General features: G+C 58.4%; 6 protein-coding genes and 1 non-coding gene across 7 annotated transcripts; 4 read left to right on the top strand and 3 right to left on the bottom strand.

Annotated features, from left to right (window-relative positions):
* Positions 1-895: 895 nt before the first annotated feature.
* Positions 896-2,773, top strand: PSEUBRA_002345 (Pentatricopeptide repeat; the record flags this gene model as incomplete). The annotated part of the gene is made up of 1 exon (XM_016435499.2): positions 896-2,773. One exon carries the CDS (start codon positions 896-898, stop codon positions 2,771-2,773), a length of 1,878 nt encoding a protein of 625 aa, XP_016293243.2.
* A 98-nt stretch (positions 2,774-2,871) lies between these two features.
* PSEUBRA_002344 (Rab-GTPase-TBC domain protein) lies at positions 2,872-4,854 on the bottom strand (the record flags this gene model as incomplete). The annotated part of the gene is made up of 1 exon (XM_016435473.2): positions 2,872-4,854. One exon carries the CDS (start codon positions 4,852-4,854, stop codon positions 2,872-2,874), a length of 1,983 nt encoding a protein of 660 aa, XP_016293242.2.
* A 467-nt stretch (positions 4,855-5,321) lies between these two features.
* On the top strand, positions 5,322-5,405 carry PSEUBRA_006460. The gene is given in 2 exon segments: positions 5,322-5,357; positions 5,370-5,405. It is a non-coding gene; the product is annotated as a tRNA-Thr (tRNA).
* An 877-nt stretch (positions 5,406-6,282) lies between these two features.
* On the top strand, positions 6,283-8,244 carry PSEUBRA_002343 (Low temperature requirement A; the record flags this gene model as incomplete). The annotated part of the gene is made up of 1 exon (XM_016435496.1): positions 6,283-8,244. The coding sequence occupies one exon, from the start codon at positions 6,283-6,285 to the stop codon at positions 8,242-8,244; it is 1,962 nt and encodes a 653-aa protein (XP_016293241.1).
* A 156-nt stretch (positions 8,245-8,400) lies between these two features.
* Positions 8,401-9,448, bottom strand: PSEUBRA_002342 (RNA recognition motif domain protein; the record flags this gene model as incomplete). The annotated part of the gene is made up of 2 exons (XM_016435464.1): positions 8,401-9,205; positions 9,291-9,448. 2 exons carry the CDS (start codon positions 9,446-9,448, stop codon positions 8,401-8,403), a joined length of 963 nt encoding a protein of 320 aa, XP_016293240.1.
* A 685-nt stretch (positions 9,449-10,133) lies between these two features.
* On the top strand, positions 10,134-14,234 carry PSEUBRA_002341 (Dbl homology (DH) domain protein; the record flags this gene model as incomplete). The annotated part of the gene is made up of 1 exon (XM_059464798.1): positions 10,134-14,234. The coding sequence occupies one exon, from the start codon at positions 10,134-10,136 to the stop codon at positions 14,232-14,234; it is 4,101 nt and encodes a 1,366-aa protein (XP_059320765.1).
* A 92-nt stretch (positions 14,235-14,326) lies between these two features.
* PSEUBRA_002340 (THO complex, subunitTHOC2, N-terminal) lies at positions 14,327-20,324 on the bottom strand (the record flags this gene model as incomplete). The annotated part of the gene is made up of 2 exons (XM_059464797.1): positions 14,327-20,081; positions 20,242-20,324. 2 exons carry the CDS (start codon positions 20,322-20,324, stop codon positions 14,327-14,329), a joined length of 5,838 nt encoding a protein of 1,945 aa, XP_059320764.1.
* Between the last annotated feature and the right edge of the window lie 635 nt (positions 20,325-20,959).

The following is a 20,959-nucleotide window of genomic DNA, read 5'->3' as shown; positions in this document are numbered from 1 at the left end:
CCCCGACAGATTTTAGGTTTGGAAGATCGACCGCCTCGCTCCTTCTGCATTCTGCGCGACTACTACCTCACTCACCTGAACCTCCCGCGTCGAAACGCTCTCCCATCGTTCGCTGAAGGAGAGACGGCGGACGATGACGTGAGGTATCTCGATGAGTCTCATTGCTGCCTCGCCGCTGCCTGTCAGGGCTTTCAGCTTGGCGAGAGCTACGTACGTCTGCTGCTCTCGTCCCAGCTCGTGCTCGGCTGCATCTAGTCAGCAGAGAATCGACAGATCGACAGAAATATTCAGCACGGCACACAGATCGAAGACAACAGCATCTGCAGGTTCGAGTCGCAGCCACTCTCCCGCGTGGAAGGCCAATGATCGTGTCCACGATCAGCCCAAGAAACGTCCCAGCACTCGAGGAAAGCGACAGGCGGCTTTGCTGCGATTAGATTCGAGGCAACCGCTGATACCGACCCTGACGCCTGCGACATCGAAAGAGGGCGGACAGGAAGATCTCAACCTTCGACAGCGTCGAGCACAGAGACTGAGCCAGCTTCACGCCGCGCTCCAGAGCGGCTCGGCTGATGCTGTCTGGTCTGCCTATCTCGATCTGCAACAGACCACCGGTGGACGGCGCTCACTCTCTTCGACAAACAAAACAGAGCAACATTCCGCGCTGACTGCAGAAGAATGCAAAGCCGTTGCTGCCATCATCAATGGAGAGAGAAGTAGGACAAAAGCAGGCCTCAACCGGATTTTGAGATTGTCGTCCGACGTTCGAGGTCAGCAGCGTCGTATCTTGACTCAACTACAGCACGCCCACGACATCAACGACGATTCTCGCATCCATCTCCTCAACAGCGAACTGGAAGAATGGGACAGCGTCATCTCGCCACGGCTGCTCACCATGATCATCGGCCAGATCGGCACCAGTCTCCGCACCGCCGGTCTCGAAGAACTCGATCAGGTCTTGGATCAACTTTTGACCTACGAGGCCAACGAACAGTCTCGCCGAAAAGCAGCGGATCACAGGGGGAGCTTCGCGCAGTCATCCACTCCCACGGTGCCCACCAACGCGCTGCATGAGTTGCGCACGGCGATACTTTCTCCAGTTGTGCAGAGCGCGTTGAGGAAACGGCCAGGCAAGCAACCCGAATGCGACTTTCCTGATCTCGCCACCTACAACACGATCCTTCACATTATCACTGGCACAGTGCATCGAAGCAAAGTGACCGCTGCCGGTTCCTCTAAGTACGAGCAGAAGTTCGACGAGGACGAGGCCGACGACGACGTCGTGACCAAATTCGCCGAGCAGCAACTCGATTCCCAGGCGGCTCAGCTCGAAGCTTCGCTGACCAGCAAACTGCGACGGTTCCACCTCGACGTCGATGCAGCACCGTTGCATCTTGATGCTTTCGAGCGCGCGGATCGACTCTTCCACACTGTTCTGGACCGAATGCAGCGCAAAAGTCGGATCGAGCCGGACGCAGTCACGTTCAACATCATGATCACCATGTACTGCCTGCTCGACCGGTGGAGCGAGGTGCATCGCGTTATACGATCTGCAAACGACACTGGAGCGCTCAGCATCGACAGTATCAATAACGTGCTTTCGCACTGGCTCGCTCGTGGGCCAACTTCAAAGTCCCGCCAACGCAACGGCCACGATGTTCCTGCAGATGCGGCAGACAGCGCCTTGGAAGTCTATCGACAGCTGCGACAGAACCTAGTGCGCGTCGAGTTGGCGTCCCAGGACGCGTCCATCGCTTATGGAAGGATGCAAAGGGACCGTCCCGAACACAGCGCCGACTCACAGGATCAGCTGGGACCGCTCGCCTGGCCAGATCGAAACGAGGCGGCACGCTCGTCTCGTTCGCAAACGAGTCTGGACATGCACGAGAATGGCGCAGTTGAAGCAGTGCTCGGGTTGTCCGGTCTGCCAGCTCACATCACCCCGGACGAGATCACTCATGCTTTGATGATCAACAGCCTGACTCGCGAAGGGCGGTTCGCGGACGCTTTGGGCGTCTTTAAGGATCTGGTCTCGACGCCAAGGAGACAGTCTACGGCGGGCTCAAAGACGGACCGGACTCGTCAGAGAAGGAACAGCAGCCAGGACAAGCAAGAGAAGAGCATGCAAGCCACGGTGCCCATGTTCATCAGCTTCTTCCGCGGCTTCGCACGCTACGGCAGGCCGAGTGCGGCGATCGATTTCGATCCGAATTCGCCGGAAAGCACCTCATGGGGCCCAGTATCCAAGCCAGACGCAGCCTTTCTGGACGAGGGTGAAGTCGAAGAGGCGCCTCAGCCGTTGCAGGAGGAAAAGCACGCTCAGCAGCTCGAGCTGTGGACGATCGACACTTTCCAACCCATTTTCGACGCTTTCCTCGGTCTGGAACCAGAGATGCAGCGAGCGATTCCTGGGTCACAAACAGCACAAGTGCTGGACGCCAGACGCGAGCTCTTGGATCGTCGAGTGTCCACGCCTTTCGGCTGGCTCACGTCGACCGAGAAGAGGCAGCTGGATGCCATCCGACGCGGACCTGTGCCCAAGGAGCTTTTCTGGATTCTGACGGCAATCCGAAGGGTGAGCAACGATCATGCCGAATGGAGCCTGGCCATGTGGCAGAAAGTAGTGGACAAGTTCAGCTCCGAGAGCCGACCGTCGCCGAGCCATCTCGGCTGGACAGGCTTTCGATTAGACAGCCGGCTGCATCGTGTGTTGGCACATTTGCAAGGTAACATCTCCCGGGACGAGCCGGCGGACAAGCTCCAAGAGGAGTAAAGCTTTGTTCTCTTGTCAGCGCCAGGCTCAAGGCGATCAAAGCGCTTCATGTGCATCATGCGATTGGCATTGATTTGAATGTGTTTGTGCGAGGACTGCTACTTGTTCAGGTGCGCCGTGTTGCCAAAGAGCGTCTTGTACATGAATGCTTCGCTAAGCAGCATCTCTGCGTCCTTGTCGGACCAGCTCTGTGTGGGCAGCGACTGCAGGAACATGATGATGCCCTGAAAGTCCATCGTCTTGAGCTTATCGGTCCACTTGTGCAGGAAGACCGAGCAGACGTACAGGTGAAAGTCGTAGAATGCGTCGGGTCCTTCCGCCAGATAGGTGTCCCACATGCGTGTGATGTTGCGTACGCTCATCTCGCGCATCAGCAAGCAGTTCATCCAGCGAAAGGCGAACTGCATGTACTCGACGCCCTCTTCTTGCAGATGTGAGTGCAGAGGCGCATCGATACGAGCGACCAGCTCTCCTAGACGGCGCACCTGCCGCTGGATCCCAGGCTGTGCAAAGATGTAGTTGTCCTGGATGCCATCGAGCAGCTTGGAGAGACACCAGAAGGTGTCCGCTTCGATAGCCTCGAGCACGTTTGGTGGTAGCAGAGCCACGTCAAACAATTCGGGATCCGACTCGATGTAGGCGCTCAGGAAGACCTGGAAGAACGGAGTGGCGAGATCGTTGATGCCTTGGACATAGCCACTGGCGGGATGTCGGATGGCCCAGACGTACAAGATCCTCTCGAGAGCACGCTGCGTTGCTTCGCGCTGCCAGAGACGGATGCCTGGATTAGTTCGTGGGACGTCAATGTGGATCTGGTGCCAGATGCCTTGATCGAGCGCTGCGATGCCCTTTGCAAAGGCAAGCTCCACGCCTGCTGCGTATTCGGCGCGCTTGCGAGAGAGTGTCGAAGCACGCACGGACGCTACCGCCGGCAAGTAGCCCAAGAGAAGTTGCCAGACGATGGGTCGCAGCTCATCTGGCACCCCCGCCCACGCCAGAGTGCGAAGCTGAGCAATGTCGACGCTCTGCTTGGACAGACAGCTAAGGAGTTGCTGTCGGCGTCTGGATGAGCGTACGCTGCGTCTTCGTGTGGCGCCGCCTTTGCCAGCCGCTCCGTTGCTCGCTCCGTCTGTGTCGTCTTGGAGTGCCACGGCAGCGTCTTTTGCTGAAATCGAGGCGTAGGATGAGGAATTCGAGATGCTGCGGCTGGCTGCTGCCGTGTCGACAAAACTGGGCCCGGTCATGATGAGACCGTCTCCTGCTGCAGCGATGGGGTCGAATGTGAACTCTTGAGCGGTCGGCGTAGGCGCTACGCCTCTGCCGCTCGTAGTCGTCAAAGGCGGTGCAGAGTCGGGAGCTGCCTCTGTGGCTGGACCGGAGTTGCGAGAAGGAGGAGCGGCCCACTCCGCGGCAATGCGAGTCAGAGCATGCGCTGGATCGCGAACCAAGCGATCTAGATCGCTGCGCAACGATTGCCGGAGTAGATCTGCCTCGGTCGAGCCTGGATTGGGTTTACGTGCCGATGAACGCCGCCGGCGAACCGTCTTGCCCGTGTCGAGGTCCACTTCTTCTGCCTCGCTTGAGCTTGCAGCTTTTGAATCATCGTCAACGAGTTGGAAGCCGCTTCCGCTTGCTCCAGAATGGAGGTCTTTGCCTCGATCAAGGGCGAGCCCTGAAGCGACTGCCTCTGCGAGGTCGGAGGCAAGATGATCAGGCGAGGCGCGTTGTTGATCGACGACGGTCCAGCTTGTGCGTCGGTTGCGTGAGCCTTGGCGCGCTATCGAGGTTGTTGCTGCAACGGCGGCTGCTGATGTGGAAGAGTCGCTCCTCTGCGAGGAAGTCGAAGGCTGCCTGCGAAGTTGATCGGATCGTGAGCTGGATTGCTGAGGCTGCTGCTGCGATTGGCCGGTCAAGGAGTATGACGAAGAGCGAGAGGACGACTTCAGGCTGCGTGGTACGTTGGTACGTGGTGCGATCTGGGTGACAAAGTCATCGTCGTCGGATTCAATGCCCCAAGCCTGATCGTCGAAATCGCCCGCCTTCCTGGCCGAGCTACCACGCCAAGAAGATGAGGGCGCCATCTCTTCCTTGCGTCGGCGCGATAGAACGTCGGTGTGGAAGGTCCGGCTAGGCACGAGGTGGTCCAAGAATGAACCAAAGACATAAGAACGAGCCTTGGGGCTGCGTGTCACTCTGGACAAAGCTCTGGTGTCTTCCTCACATCAAGGGCAAGCAACATAGAGACGCGTCCGTGCGCTGTGCAGATTTTGGCGATCAAGCTTCCAATTCTTCCTGCTTTCTGCTCTCTCACTGTGGTAGACGTCGAGCCAGCTTGCCGTCACAGATGGTACTGAGCTTGAAGTATGCTATGCTCTCGCGTGATACATGAATGCCAGGTCGTCGCTGTTCCTGCTCTACACAAAAGGCTCATGAGCTGTATCAAAGCCTGAGCTGTGCAAGACGTTTATGCTGTTTTGATGTAGAATACTACTGATGTCAAGTGCGTATATATACGCATCATGCGCTGTGCTTGATATGAATCATCTCCGCCTCTTTAGCTCAGTGGGAGAGCGCGCCACTCGTACTAACATTCGATATGGTGAGGTCACTAGTTCAATCCTGGTAGGAGGCAAATGAATTGGAAATCCCTTCCGATTTCTTTTGCTCTTTTTTTTTGGCCGGCTGAAGCAGATCGACGTGCTCGGATTCATTGTGCAGGATCGAGCTCGGATGCCTTGATGCCATGGAAGGGCTCTATCCAAAGGATGAGCTAGAGCGGCTCAAGAGATAGGTGGACCCTTCTGAACTCGGCCGCCGGGCTGGCTGGGGACTGACCCTAGCCCCTGTCAAAAGCGGCTGATTGCTCGGCAAATTAAGCTTTTCGACGGTCTGAAAGGGTGCATGAACCTTGGGTTTCATAACGTGATAGCATCGTCTCTACTGACTCAACCACTCGCAGCTTGTACCGCGCAGCCTCGCCATCTCCTCAGTCTGTCGTCCATAGCTCCGCTACACTTTCTCCAAACACAGGGCATGCGGCTGCGACGGAAAGCATGAGCGGTCAGGCTTCAGATCCGAGTGCAATGCGGCCAACAAGCTCAGCCATGGCGACAACCAACGCGGCTGCAGCTTCTTCCCCCAAAGATCACTGCCCGTCTCGCACGACGACCATGGAGACCGAACATCCCTGGATGTCGACTTCAGCTTCAACAGCGTATCGAGAAGAGCTACAACCTGCTGGCGCCGGGCAGGGACAAACCGATTCAAAGTTGATTGATACCGGCGATGGAACTGAAGGGTGGAAAGCATCGCAGCCACGTGGAACTGCGCCGAAGAACACTACAACACATCCTCGCTCTTCTCAGCGCTCTCATCAACCGAACGATGAGCAGGAAAGCGACCACGCTTCCCTTCTGTCTCGTCGCACCGACCACGTCTCCCGTTCCCACGGACAAAGGCCGAACCATCCATATGACAGCCAAACCGGACACGACTCCCAAAGCACCGAGATGGCCATCCTCGGCTCACACCAGGAATCACACGCTCCGAGCTACAGCGATCTCCTCTTCGACCTCCTCTTCGCCGCCTGCCTCAACACCTACAGCAATGCCGTCTCGCTCGAGAAATTCGGCGATGTCGCCGCCTTCACTGGCTACTTTGCCGCGCTCTGGTGGGCATGGTGGAGCCAGGCCTACTTTGACGTTCGCTACCGGCGTCCTTCGCACTCGCATCCGTTCCTCTTCAAGTCGAGCCAGCGTATCATTCGAGCTGCTGTGCTGGGACTGTGGGTCGGTTTTTCCACCACACCCTCCGAGTTCTCGAGAGCCAGCTTCACCAACTTTACCTTGATCTATGGCGCCTCTCGCATCGCCCTGGCTGTCGACTATGCGGTGGTGCTTGTCTACGATCTCGTACGCTGGCGCAAAGTCCGAAGGGTAGGCACTGTAGCTCACGGCAAAAGTCAGGTAAGCCCATCGGAAGAGCTCGACGAGATCCCATCTCAACACAGTGGACAGCACGGGAGACCGACGGGCAACATCAGCGGCATCATTCGGACGCACCTAATCTCGATCGCTGCGCTCGTCGCGTCCGGTTTACTTTGGATCTGCAGTCGATTCCTGCGGCACCGAGGGATCCGAGCACCCGTGCTGGTCATGTGGATCCTCGGCGTCGGCATCGAAGCTGCAGCTCAGATCTTCAATGAGATGGGCGGCGCCCTCTCGCCCCTCGGCGAAAGCGTGTTGGCCGAACGACTTGTTCTCTTTGGCCTGATCATCCTCGGCGAAGGCTTCACGGGTATCTCCGAGACGCTCAATCGCATCAGTCCCGGTGCCAAGCTGCGCAATGATACGCTGGGCGGTCCATCGATCGAGAGCGGCGGCTGGAGCGGCGATACGGTCCTCCAAGCGGTGAGCTGCGTTCTCATCGTCGTCCTCCAATTCGGCGGCTACTTTCATCGAGCTACGAGCCAGATCGACATGCGATCGGTGTTGATCGTGCTGTGGGCGTATATTCACGTTGTGCTGCACATGGCATCGGCGCTGCTCGTCATCGGGCTCAAGAAGATCCTCGCCTTTATGAACACGCTCAATGCCTTCGGCCGCTTCATCGACTACCCGGCGCTCTACCTGTCGAACAGCACCGAATCACAGAACATCACGTCCGCGCTGGCGAGTCAGGCGGACGACAGCGATGGTTCGGACCTTCTGTCGAACAACACGGCGCTGGCGGGGGTTGCGAGCATCATGGCGGTGATCCAAAGTAACGACGGAGCGAGCATTCCGACTGTCGAGCAGGCGCGGGCGCTCGTAGCGTCGGTCGTTGGACTCTCCGGCGGCCTAGACCGGGCGAAGGCCCTTATGGCAGAGGCGAACGTGACCAACGCCAACAACGCGCTCTCGTCCCAATTCGCCACCTCCCTCGTGCTGCCGTTCAAGTCCTACTTCGAGTTCGCCGACAACGTCATCAACCCGGACTCGATCAACCAGTACATTGTCAAGTCGCTCTTCCAGTTCAAGTACATCTACGTCGCCAGCGCCGTGTACCTCACCACGGACATTGTGATCAAGACCATGCAGAGCGGGGCGAACCGGAGGTTGCGGTCGTTCAGGTTGGCGATGGTGGTGAGGTTTGCATTTGCCATAGTGCTGGTGCTGTTGCAGGTGGTGTTTACGGAGTTTGACGGCGCGCCGAGCGATGCGGCGCTGGACGGGGCGTTGGCGATCTGTGCGGCGGTGCTGCTGGCGGAACTGCTGGCTCAGCAGGTGGTGGACGCATGCAGAGCGAGATTGGATCGCCCGCGACCGGCGAAGGCAAGGTCGCCGTGGAGGTCACTTGGGTTTGGAAAGAGTTCTCACGGGCAGTCACGCAGCAGCTCGCCAGAGTCGAACACGGACAAGGCAGGCGAGGAGATCATCGAGATGACACCGCACCACGAGCTGGACACCACTCAGAATCGGCCCAGCTACTGAAGGCTCTACCATCAATCTATTCACCTTCAACGTGTTTGATGCTCTTAAGTTCTGCATTGATTTGTACATTTTGGTGCGCTACACCGAGCCAACATGCGCACTGAGAGCATACTCAGGCTGTTCTAGCTGACCAGGTGAAGCAAGTGGAAGTGCTGCTTAGGCGGCAGCGGCAGGAGTGGCCTCAGCAGCCTCGACCTGGTCCTCCTTGTCAGTCTGAACAGCCACCTGCAGAGTGACATCTCGTCCATCGATCTGCTTGCCTTGCGCCGCGGCGATGGCGCGCTGCTGCTCCGAAGCATCCTCAAAGTCGACGAATCCGAAACCCTTGGAGCGGTTGCCGCTGCGGCGCTTGACGACGTGGGCCGACTTGACCTTGTAATCCGAGAAGGCGGCCTTGAGCGAGTCGTCGGTGGTGGCAAAGGCGAGGTTGGCGACAAAGACGAGCGTCTTGGAGGGCTCGCCGGTGGGCTTGCCCTTGGGCTCGCGCTTGGCACGGGGGGCGCGGGCCTTGGCTTCGCTCGACTCGGCTGCTGCGTCACCAGAGGTGGCAGCGGCCTCGCCATCGGCACCAGCGGCGGCAGCAGCAGCCTTCTTCTTCTGCCTGCGCTTGGCGGACTTGGAAGGCTTGGTGCCATTAGCCTCCTTTGCTTCGTCACCGTTGACAGCCTTCGCTGCATCCTCCTCGGCGGCTCCCTCCTCACCCTCATCAGCACGAGCACGACGCGGCGCGCGCGACGACGACGACGACTCGGTGCCCTTCTTGGAACGGGTCCTACGTGCTTTTGGCTTCTCGGCGTCGGCGGCAGTCTGGGGCTTGGCGGACTCTACGCTGATCTCGCGACCGTCGACATCGCGCTTGTTGAGCAGCTGAATGGCAGTCTGTGCTTCAGTCTCGGAGGAGAAGGTGACAAAGCCGTAGCCGAGAGAACGAGTGCCGCGAGTGATGATCTGAGCGTGTGTGCTGGTGGAAGGGCAACATAATGGAGGCAGTATGGTCAGCACGAATTGAGACTCGCTGATAACACGAGAATGAGGATGCAACTTACACTTTACCAGCCTCGGAGAAGAGAGACTTGAGCTGATCCTCGGTGGTAGCAAAAGCAAGGTTGCCGGCAAAGACCTTCTTGTCGTCGTCCTCGTTCTTGGTGACGGGCTGGACGTTGTTAGCGACAGGGTCGACGATGCTCTGGTTTGGGTCAGTCATGTTGATGTGTGCAAGATGTGTGCGAATGGAAGAATGTGTGACAGAAGAGAAGAAGGGCAATCTGGTATGGTTGGTGGCACGAGCGAAGAAAGGTGTGTTGGGCTCAACCAGGGTTCAGAACTGAGCGGCGTGCGCAGTCTTTGCTCGGCGCCACACGACTAGGGCCTGAGCGCGCAACCTTGTGAGGTGGTGCTCTGTTTAAGCTCGGATTTCTTGCTCGAACGTTCGGGCCAATTTTGAGAAGAAAAGGCAGTTGGGCAGCTCCACGTCGCTCGCTGCACCGCGTAAGCTAAGCTGCCTTTGACCTGCCAACTTCCAACTCCTGGTCGATTTTTCAAAAAGCCAACCGTAAAGCAGCTCTAACAGACACAAACAATGTGCTGGTCATGCGGACTGAATCACGCGTTGAGCGCGTTTGATGTGTGTTGGCTGCGCTGTGGGGCCAAAAAAAAAAGTGTTGGTGTTGCTCTCGAGATTTCGAAAGGCTTGCTTGCTTGCTTGATCTTGTCCACCATCATCTCCTGGTACGAAACGCCGATGTCTCAGCGGTCCATCAAAGGTCACATCATCGGCATGGACTCAGGCACATAAGGATCCGCTCACACATTCCTTCACATGGAAAGCCTACAGAGCTGTCGACCTTGACGTCCAAAGGCGTACCCGCCCGTGTGCCTTGTCTCTCACCATGCCGCCTCGGAGCCTGCCCAAATCGCCGTTCGCAGGCATCGGCGCAGGACACAGCATTGTGGCAAACCTTTCTCGCGGATCGCCCGCTCCTTCGACTCCAGTTCGCGCTTCACATCTTGCCAGCACATCCACCACCAACACTCCAACACGCTACGATGGCCTCCCGCTCGCCGACGCGCACACCAACACATTCGCTGCCTTTTCAGAAGCCGACTTTCTCAGCTCGGGCGTCAGCGACAGCCTCTCGCGCGCCTTCTACTTTGATGTCATTGTCGAACCACCCTTGACCTCAGCTGTGTCCTCCTATTCTCTCTCCAAGACCAGTAGTACCACAGCTTTTGAGGCATGGCTCGGCGATGTCGTTCACGACTACGATGCTGATCCCGCTGCCGCGTCAGCCGCTCGCGATGACGATTCACCAATGCCAAAGTCCTCGAGCGGCTCCAGCATCACCGCCGTGTCTTCATCCTCAGTTGCTTCGCCTGGCCCTTCGTCTCCCACCAAATCCTCCAAGGTCGATCCGAGCAAACTCTTTGGCCGCGTCCAGGAGCTCATCGACACAGAACGCAGCTACGTCAAGCGCATCGACGTGCTACACCAAAAGTACGCTGTACCTCTTCGCGACCTTGCCAAAGACCGAACTGCCGCCATTATACCCCTCTACGAAGCTCAAAGACTGTTCGGCAACATCGGCGAGATTGCAGGCGCTAATCGCGCTTTCCTCAACGATCTCGAGCGTCTCGTGCTGCAAGGTCACGATGCTCTCCGTGCTGGTCTCGGCGAAGTCATCTACAATCACATGTCCTGCTTCTCCTGCTACACCGACTACTTTGCCAACTTCGAAAAGGCGAAGCACATCGAGCGCACCCTGGCAAAACATCGCGCCTTCTGCGAATTTACCGACAGAACAAAGTACTCCGTCACCGACATCGGCAATACTGGACTTCGCGATCTCATGATGGAGCCTGTTCAGCGCATCCCTCGGTACAAGCTTCTGATCGATGCTATTCTCAAACACGTAGAGCAAGGCGACCCGTTGCGCAAGCGGCTCGAGCAGGCTATCTCGCTTGTCAGTCGGATCGCCAGTTGTGAGGCCGACGAGAAGACGCGCAGGGCCGCCATCCTCTGGAGCTTCAGCCGCAACATCGAGGCTTTCCCAGCCGAGCTCATCAGTGCGCATCGCAGGTTCATCGACTGCATCGACGTCGACGACTACCCACTAGACACTTCTGCAGGATCATCCAGCATTGCCGCGTCTTTCTCCGGCATCAAATCTATACCCTGCACACTTTTCCTCTTCGATGATCGCATCGCCATCGTCAAGCGCAGCCATGCAAGCACAAGCGGACGCAAACTTGTTGGTCTGGATGACGTCGGCCGTCTCATCTCTCAGATGAAGACTGTCACGGAGAAGAGCTCGACCGGGTCGATCCTCGCGCCCAGCAAACGGTCCGAATTGTCTTTTCGCGGATGCATCAGCCTCACGGACGTCGAAGCACAGGATCTCGGCGGAGCCGACTTGCAGCTTGCAATGCTTCGCCAACCCAGCCACGTTACTGGAGACAAGTGGTCCAACCGACCTCTGCGTCAGTATGTTGCCGTCGACACGTCGGCATCTGCGCCCGGCACACACGGCTCTCGCATTCAGATGGGCTCATCTTCTCTCGACGCCGACGTCTCGGCTAAGCTGGAAAAGATGCGCTTCCTCGAGAGCGTGTGGAAAGCCAAGGCGCTCTACAAAGCGGTCCGAAGTCGCTCTGAGGTCAGGTGCACCATTGTGCCTGCCTCTCGTCGCGGAGCACGATCCAACGACATCCTAATCGGTGCTCCGCAGCCATCATTGAGTCTCCGGGATTCGCGCAAAGTCATCTACTTTCAGCTGCACTCGCGGCAAAGCTACGCCGACGAGTCGCATCGCGCTCCCGTGGCAGTCTCAGTGGACCCGCCGGGCATCTCTGACCGAGTCGAGCTTGGCCACACAGACCTGTCCCATCCGCACGCCATCCTAGATATCAGCCAAGTGGACGAGATGGAGGAAGAATTCGTTGCCACGGTTCGCACCAAGTCGGCCCATGGCGGTGGCGAAGTGCTCGGCGAGCCGCATGCCTTGTCCTCCGCAGATCTTGCAGACCACATCGTGCAGCTGTCGGACGAGGTGGAGAAGCGCTTTGGCAGTGTCATTCGTACACATGCGCTGAGTCCGCCTGGAACACCTTCCGGATCTGGTTTCCGTCAGCGGGCGAAAGCTGCAGCGGGCTTAGAGAACTTTGGCCGGTCACTCCTCTTCGGTGGTAGCGGCGCAGCATCCAGCATTTCAAGCGCCGGTATCTCCAATATTGACGTTTTCGGCTCGCCGGCCCGTCGCAGCGACAGCAACGCCTCCAAGAGCACCTTCAGTAGCACCGCAGCCTCCGTCAGCAGCAGAGGCAAGACCATGTCTACAGCTGGCACTAGCATCAGCAGCCGCAGCGCAGCACTTGAAGGACTCTCGCGTGGTGGTACGACCAACTCACCTGGATCCTTCAGAAGGTTTGGACGTCGTCGATCGTCCTCGGTCGGACCAGCTTCTAGTCGCTGCGACATGGACAGTGCCGACGAGAACGATGTTCCGCGCCGCACTCGTGCCATGACACCAGATGCAAACATGTTGCTCTCGACATCTGCCGGTGCACCAGCCTCGACACTCTCGCGAAGAAACGGCACCGGTACGGTGATTGGCGGACGCGGCTTTGTAAGCCATACTCGATCTCGTACCGAGAGTGCAGCACCGTCCGCGCCGACGTGGTCGGGAACCACCTCGCAGGCCTCTTCTCAGCAGCGCCAGAGGGCCGATTCGGTCGATCTCTGTAGGACGCCGAGCTCCCTCAGTCGGAGACCTACGGGTCCGAGAGGTCAGATGAGTCCCAGTCCGGCTCCAGGATCCGATCATCGAGCCGAGCCGTTGTCGCCGTCGTGGATGTCAAACGGCTCGACGACGCCGCTCAACATACGTCGCAAGGCAGCGCCAAAGGAGAATGGGGCAGAGGACGAGGACGTCGCCACGCCGGTTCGAGCCAGACCTTTGTCCTGCATGGGTGTTTATGGTAAGGCGGATCAGAGCGATGACGGTGCCCCGCTGGTAGCTAGGAGACGCGCGTCCGGCACCAAACGCCCCTTGTCTTCGTACGACGGTGATGTCGCGGGGAACGGTGGCGAGGGCTCGCTCAAGAAGCGACCTTCTCACGGCCTCGACAAGGAGTCGAAAGAGATTCGCTTGTTACCGCACAAACGGCCATCTGTGGAAGAGCCCGGACGCAGCTCCATATCCGAGAGCGAGGCGTCCACAGAGCAAGGGCACTCTAAAGCGCCATCTCAATCTGTCCCGCCCGTCGCCCCTGCACGCACATCATCGACCGTCACCAAAGCCCAAGAGTCTCGTCGACGCAACGAGGCGATGGAGTTCGGTCTGCGTCTGGTCAAAGAAGAACTCAACCTGCTACGATGCGACGTTGAGATCCTGCAGTCAAGCCTGACGGCGATCGAGAACTCGCGGACACCTCGGAAGCGACCTGACTCGACCGTTCTCGCGGACCGCGACCTCAACACCACCGCTGTCAATCGCGAGGTGACGCAGATCCATGCGCGACTGCAAAAGCTCGAGTCGCTCTTCACCGACGTTGATGCGCGGTGGATCTCCTCGATCCGAATGCACAATCGCATCGTGCACGATTTGAACGTCGCTACTACCGCGCTCGCCTCTCAGGCACCAACAACCACTCCAGCCCACGAAGACGCGCTGCGTTCGGAGAAATCGAAGCTCGAACACCAACTGAGCGCGCTGAAGCGTCAATGCGAGCTCCTCACGACGTTGGAAGCCGACGGCCGGCTGGAGAACACCGAGATGCACAAGGCGTTCAATGAAGAGCTCGATCTGCTGTACGACCACACGCAGGCGCCGGAGTCGATCGAACTGGCGGCGCTGCGCAAGGAGCTCAAGCGCACCAAGGCCGCACAACACGAGCTGATGGTGGAGAACAAGCGGCTGAAGCGGGATTTGACGCTCGAACAGGGCCAGACGCAGACATACAAGGCCGCCCTGGAGAGACATGCTTTGCTGTGAATGCGTTCAATGTCATTCATTTCAGGCTCGAGTTCCTCAAGAGAAGCTGATGTGTGAACTGTGTATATAATTCCAGTGAGATGTGAAAAGTGTCACTCGTTGCCCGCCCGCCTAGCACTCCGATCCCGACGATCGCGATCCCTCCTCCCGCCACCGAAGGAGCTCCTTCCCGACTGGCGCTTGTCCCCCCTCGGGCCCTCAGGAACACCCGTCGGCGGGCCAGCAGGTACGTACTTTGCACGATCGAGCTTGACCCGCTTAGCGCTGTCAGCGACAGCGGGGGTGTCCCAGGCGGCTGCAGCGTCTGCCTCGGTCGGTCTCGGCGAGTTGCCACCCGAGACGGGGGCGGAGGAGCCACCCAGACGGTCGACAAGTGTGCGCTTGCGTTCGGCACCTCCGCGGATGCTGAGCTCGTCTCCCGCACCCGCAGGGCCGGGTGTCGAGCGTGCCGAGGTCGGAGTGGCTGCCGCAGGCTCGCGCTCGCGGTCGCGACGCGGACCCAGCGGTGTATTGGACCCGCTTCCACGGCTGCCCCCGTCCACAGGAGCGTCGCGGACAGGTGTGCCGTTGCGGCTGGCTTGCGCACTGCCACCACGCTTCTTGTCATCACGTTCGCGTTGGTTGCTCCCACGATCCCGATCGCGTGCACGATCGCGGTCTCGCTCCCTCTCACGCTCTCGCTCCCTTTCACGGTCACGATCCCGGTCTCGAGCAGACCGATCACGATCCCGTCGATCACGCTCCCGGTCCCTCTCCCTCTCCCGCTCTCGCTCACGATCGCGGTCCGCAGCGCGAGCCTTGTCCCGATCCGCATTGCGCTCCCTCTCGCGCTCCCTCTCGCGCCCGTCCTTGGCTGGCAGTGAAGCAGAGGTCGATCGCTCACCTCGATCGCGATCAGCACGAGAGCGCGCAGCTTGGGCACCCGTCGTGCTAGCCGGTCCGGCAGGTGGATTCATCGGTTCCGTGCGGGCCAGTTGGGCAGGAGTCTTTTCGATAGGCTCGCGCGTAATTTTGGCCGGTGGGCGACGGTCCCCTGCCCCACCGTTGGAGCGGTTGCGGTCGTCCAAGGAGGCAGGCTCGCGAGGAGGACGCGAGGGCAGGCCATTGTCTCGCGAAGTGTCGTTGCGGGGTCCGGATGGCGGTGCGGGTTGACTACGCTCCGCTGGCGCAGGACGCTTGGACGAGTCATCGGTCTTGGCGCTGCCGCGGTCGTCGGCTCGGCGAGGTTCGTTAGCAGGTGGACCGGCGGATCGACGGTCTTTGGGCTCGGAGGCGGTCGACTGCCGCGACTGGAGGGCTGGACGGGTTGGGAGGTTGGCGCTGGGAGGCACCTTGGTCGTTTGGCCTCCGCGAGCGCTTTGACCGGCCGATGCAGACGAGACTCGCGGTCCGGAGGGGACAGGCGTGCTGGCTTTGCGGTCTTCCGATTCCTTTTTCGCGCCAACGCCGTTGGTTTGAGGCGCAGCGGCTGGACCAGCATCCCTCTTTGGCTGTGTCGCTGCCTTAACGTCTGCTGCTTCCTTTGCGTTTGCAGGCTCTTGCGGTTTGCGAGCGTCTTTTGCATCCTTCCCGTCGTTCTTGTCAGTGTCCTTCTTCGCATCTGTCTCCGCCTTGGCAGCAGCAGCCGGAGGATTCGGCACCGCTCGGGCCTGATGCATCGGAACCCAAGACTTCATGCGAGCCTTCAATGTCGCCAGCAGTCCCTGGGCGAGAATCTTGAGGTCACCACGCTGTTCGTTGGCTGCGAGCGACTCGACAATGGCACTGATCTCTATACCGTTGGACTCGATGAGCGGGTAGAAAGGAGAGATCCTGGTCATCACAATGATCGTGTTGCGAATGCGCATGTACTCCTTGGACGAGAGGCAGCTCTTGAACGCCTTCTGAAGGCAGTCCTGCCATTTGCAAAAGATGATTCGGAACTGCTCCCACGACAGCAGATCGGCCGCAGGAATCTCCTCGCCGCCGTTGCGATCGTGCCAGCGCATCTGGAAGCCGGGCAGCTTCTGACCGATGGCCTCCTTGTTGAATGTCTCGACCGAACGGTGCCAGGGGCTGAGGTCGGCAAGGATGGTGTAGAGGAAGCGCGAGTAGTTACGAGCCTCATTCTCGGTGGAAGAGAAGATGACAGCTGCAATGTGATCGACAAAGATCTTGTCGTAGGCGGTGAGACTCGAAAAGTTGCGCGTGCCCAGGTTGTGCGCGGTGCGGACGAACTTGCCTGCGAGGATGGCGTCCGTAGGCGAGAGCAGTGCACGCGGGAACAAGCAGTACTGAATCAGGTGCGCCACGATGGCACCACGATCCGCCTTGTCGTCGAACCAGTGATCTTTCTCCGCCATGAGTCGCTTTCGTGTGACCTCGTGCGACTTCATCTGGTCCTTCATCTCGGCGTTGAGTTGGTTGACATTGTCCTGAAGGAGTCGCTTCCGCTGATCCTCGACGCCCGGTTCGCGGATGAGAGCGTTGAGTCGCTTGACTTCCTGCTGGTATCGTTCGATCGGGACATTGATGTCGGCTAGGCTGAGCTGCCAGAACGTCACGTAAAAATGGACGCCGAGGCTCGAGTGAGCGGCTTCGGGTAGCATGTCCTTTGCAGCTGCGATGGCATCCAACAAGCCTCGATGCCAAGGTCCTGTCGCTGGTGGTAAGGCTTTGTCTTCCACTTTTGCTTCATTCACATTGCTAAGGCCATTTTCCGTATCTTGTGTACCGGGCTGTGGCGTCTCGGCATCCTCCATCTCGACATCGCCGTCCTTGTTGGCGTCTGTTGTATCTACAATGCCGTCTTCCTTTCCTTCGTTGCCCCCCTCAACTGCATCCGGCATTTCTTTCTCCGTCTCGGCCGCTTTGGCTTTTGCACGACTCGCCGTAAGCTCGGCACGAAGCTTGTCTGCCGCGTCTGCCGCCTCGATCTGCTTCATGCTGTGTACAAGCTTGGGTCGAGCAATATAGAAGGCCATGGCGGGCTCGATCCCGAAGCGGACGCAGAGATCCTGCAGCGAAGGGACGAGCGAGGCGTAATCTGGCGTTTCGAGATGGTTGAAGAGGAACTCGACATACTGCAGAAGCACCTCTTGACACGAGTCGTACAAATTGCCGAGGTACTTGAGGTGCGCTTCGCTCTCGGGCACAAGGTGAATGCAAGCTTGGCGCTGCTGAGCTACGAGGATGAGGAGCGGCACGGAAAGCTTGCTTTCCACGAGAGCATTGAGCAGACGCTGGCCCGAGCGGCGGTAGGCGATACGCTCCTTGCTGCCCGTCAGAGCGTTGGCAGCCATCATCGCCTCCATGTGCAAATGGCGACCACCGGTCAGAGCTGCGATCTGCGCGTCGGCGAGGTTGGCGAGCGGCTCGATTCCGGACATCTTGGTGATGAGTTCGGACATGATGACGAGATCTTTGGAGTTGTTGGCTTTGAGCTGGTTGACGAGGTACTGCAAAATGGGCGTGCAGTCCATCATAGCGTAGCGTCGGAAGAGTGTCCCGCAAAAGGCGGCCAGAGACTTGAGCCACAGGCTGATGTTGGTGCCATCCTGCTTGGTGCGCTCTTTTTCAGGATTGCTTAATGCGTCTACCAGGTTGAAGGAGAAGATGTCGTACTCGAACTGAGAGAGGTACTTCGCCGATTCTACCAAGGGCTGGATCAGATTGTCGTACGCTTGCACCTGATTGAGAGCCACGGTGAAGAAGATGGTCGGATTCGAATGCGAAGCTTTGGCGAGGTTGCGACCCGACTGCTTGATGTTGTCCTTGCTGATTCTCTTGAGGATGCCTTTGGCTTCCTTTTCGGTTGCAGCCTGCGCTGCACGCAGCTCGGGCCACTGGTAGAGGTCGTTCTTCCACTGGCCATAGAGAGAGAAGCGCTTCTCGTAGGGCATGATGCGAACCAGCATCCAGATCTCGTCCACAATGCCCGAGTTGGACGGCGAAAGCGAGAATGCCGGCAGGAGGTGGAACCGCAGAACATCAAACCATATTTGGCTCTCTGGGTCCTGCTCGGGCTCGCCAAAGTCGTCAAAGTCATCCATGGGTGTAGCGTTTGAGGCGTCGGCTGCATTGGCAAGGCGAAACCCAACTTTGGTCAGGCGACAGACCTTCTGCAACAACGCAGCATCTCTCCACAGCGAGACGCCAAGAACCTTGAGGAGCGGCAGGAAGATGCGAGGAACATCTTCGAGGCTCCGGCAGCTGGGCAGCGAGTCCCTCCAATGTGGGTAGAAGAAGACTTGCTGGCAGTTGAGGGAAGGAATTGGTTCGGGCACTTTGCGTGTAAGAACCAGACTCTTGACAGTGGGAGGGACGGCAGCTTGCGATTTCGCGTCCCATCGTGATCGTGGCGCGGTGACGGAAGGGCCAGCGCAGGCTGGGTTCATGCGGGAGAAGGAGATCTCGTCGTATGCCGGCTGAATGACGACGTTCAACAAACGGATATAAGGGTCGGCGATCTCGTTGAAGGCCGAGCATAGCCATGGGTACCGAGTAAGGATGAACAGGGCATGCCGCAAATCGCCCAACGCGAGTAACGCTCGCAACAGACCGACGGTCTGGTATGGTGGCTCTTTCGGGGTCACGTCAGCGGCGGTCTTGGCCGAGTCCTTTCGCGTTGAAGATGGGTCCGAGTCATCCGTCAGGGGCGCCGCCATGGATAGCGCGTTAGCTCGAGCACTCGAGACCTTAGCAGACATAGCTTGACGGTGCTTGACCTGGAGCTTGTTCATGCCTTCTTGGTCCGGAGACAGGTGAGGATAGAGATCGGCGAAGCGGACGAGACCTTCTTTGATGAGAAGCGCGGCCAGGAAGTAGAGCTCGTCTGGCGTTGCGTCCTTGATGTCAGGATGGCAGTAGTGGGCAAACTTGAAACCCAGCAGCTGAGCGCAAATGCCGTCACCTGGGTCGGAAGAAAGATCGAGATTGACGCTGCCAAAGACATTCGTGTTGGCGCCGTTGGAGGCGGATGCTGATGATGGAGAAGACGCATCCGCGTTTGTCCAAGGGGAGACTGCGAGCAAAGCAAGGAAGAAGGGGTAATGACGCACGACTTCGGTGGCAAAGAGGTCGAGGATAATGTCAAGAACGCGGTTGGCATCGAGGTCAAAGTAGCCGATGAGCGCCTGAACATTGGTCATGACGCGGGCAGCTCGGCGATTGCGGACGAGCGGCGACTCTTGTTCGACAACAGTGACGGAATCATCGCCGAATATGGATGCTGATGCAGTAGCAGCATCCCGACTTGGCCCTTGACATCGGACAGCAGCGACAGCAGGCCCGAGGTTGGTGACGATCTCGGTGATGAGCGCGGTGTAGCCTTGGTTCTCCTCGCGAAGCAAATTGAACTTTTGCTGCTTGAAGAGTCGCGCGGTACGGATCTGTATGGAGCGCTTCTGAAAGTAGCCTTCATTTGGGATGAGACCGATCAAGGCGAGAAGACTTTGCTCCAGTCTTTCGGCCACTTGGTCCTGGTCGAGGACGTTTGTGGATATGAGGAGATGGACAAGGCCTGCTAGGCGCTGACGCGCAACTGCCGCGGGTATTGGCTCTTCGGCTTCTAAGCCGACCGAAATTGCGCCTTCGGCTGGTGGCGCGTGGGAAGATAGCCAGTCGGTGCGGGACTCGATCTCGAGGTCGACGCTCCATATTGAATCGAGGAGGGTCTCTGTAAAGGTCGATGGTACTCCCTCCTCTTGGCTGTCTCCGTTGACTCTTTCAAGGAGACCACATATGGAGTCCTCCGATGTGCGTGATGCTAAGCAGAGCGAGCGAAGAGATGCGATCAAGAGCGAAGACAGGCGCGAGTCATCTTGATGGTGCTGTGCATGTGCGATGGCCTCCTGGAGAGAGGCTTGACTGGAGAGAGGATTGGATATCACGAAGCGACGAGGGGTGCCGATACGTGCGCGTTCCGTTGGTCAGTGGGGTTGGTCTGGGTGGGTGAAAGCCGAGAATGCTTCGTAGCGGTACGAGCTCCTGGGTGGAATCTTGAAGTCCGTTCGAAGAGAAGACTTACAGTTGCGATGCGCCTTCGGCCGTCCAGTTTGTGATGCAGTCAAGCACGAACGCGTCCTGGTCATCGCCAGATGAGGACGACATGCTGAAGAAGGGAAAGCGAGGGGAGCGTGGTGGGTAGAGCGTGTCCGCGGCTGAACTGGGCTCGCTGTGTACGCCTTTACGAGCTCATTGCCAATGGCAGGCGCGTTTCGTGTGTGCTATCTTGATGTCGACCGGGTGCGACCTTGATTCAAGCGAGTCGCCCCGTTGCTGGAGTGTTGTTACCTCGGGAAGGGTTCGTCGAGCTGCGAGCCTCCTCAAGGCTTTGACGGATGAGGGTAGCAGAAGCAGGCTGACAGGTATAGATGAATGAAATCTTGTTGAACAGCGAGCGGCCTTTGCGTTGTTTCCTTCTTCCGAGATCTCAAAGGGCAGAAAGTGGTTCGAGGTTGTCTTAAATTTGGGTCTAACATGGCTCACTTTTCTTGCGCGCCCCTCCAAGGCAAGCAAGCGTTCATGCAGGGTTCTGATGCCAAAATGTCAAGCTGCAGGCGCATGGATCATCAAAAAGGTGGGTGACACTGACAGAGTGCCAAAGAAAGTCGACTACGCCCAAACCGCCATTTCACAAAAGTCACATTTTGTGGCTGAGTTGCGGGAACGAGCTGCTGAGCGCTGTGTGACTGACTGCTGCTGCGCAAGACAGCTGATAGCGAGCGGCATTCAGGGTCCACCTT

Source organism: Kalmanozyma brasiliensis, assembly GCF_000497045.1.
Source record: "Kalmanozyma brasiliensis GHG001 unplaced genomic scaffold PSEUBRA_SCAF18, whole genome shotgun sequence".
In the NCBI taxonomy this organism is placed as follows: domain Eukaryota; kingdom Fungi; phylum Basidiomycota; class Ustilaginomycetes; order Ustilaginales; genus Kalmanozyma; species Kalmanozyma brasiliensis.
Note: the sequence above shows the minus strand (reverse complement) of the source record. Positions and strands in the feature narration are given on the sequence as shown.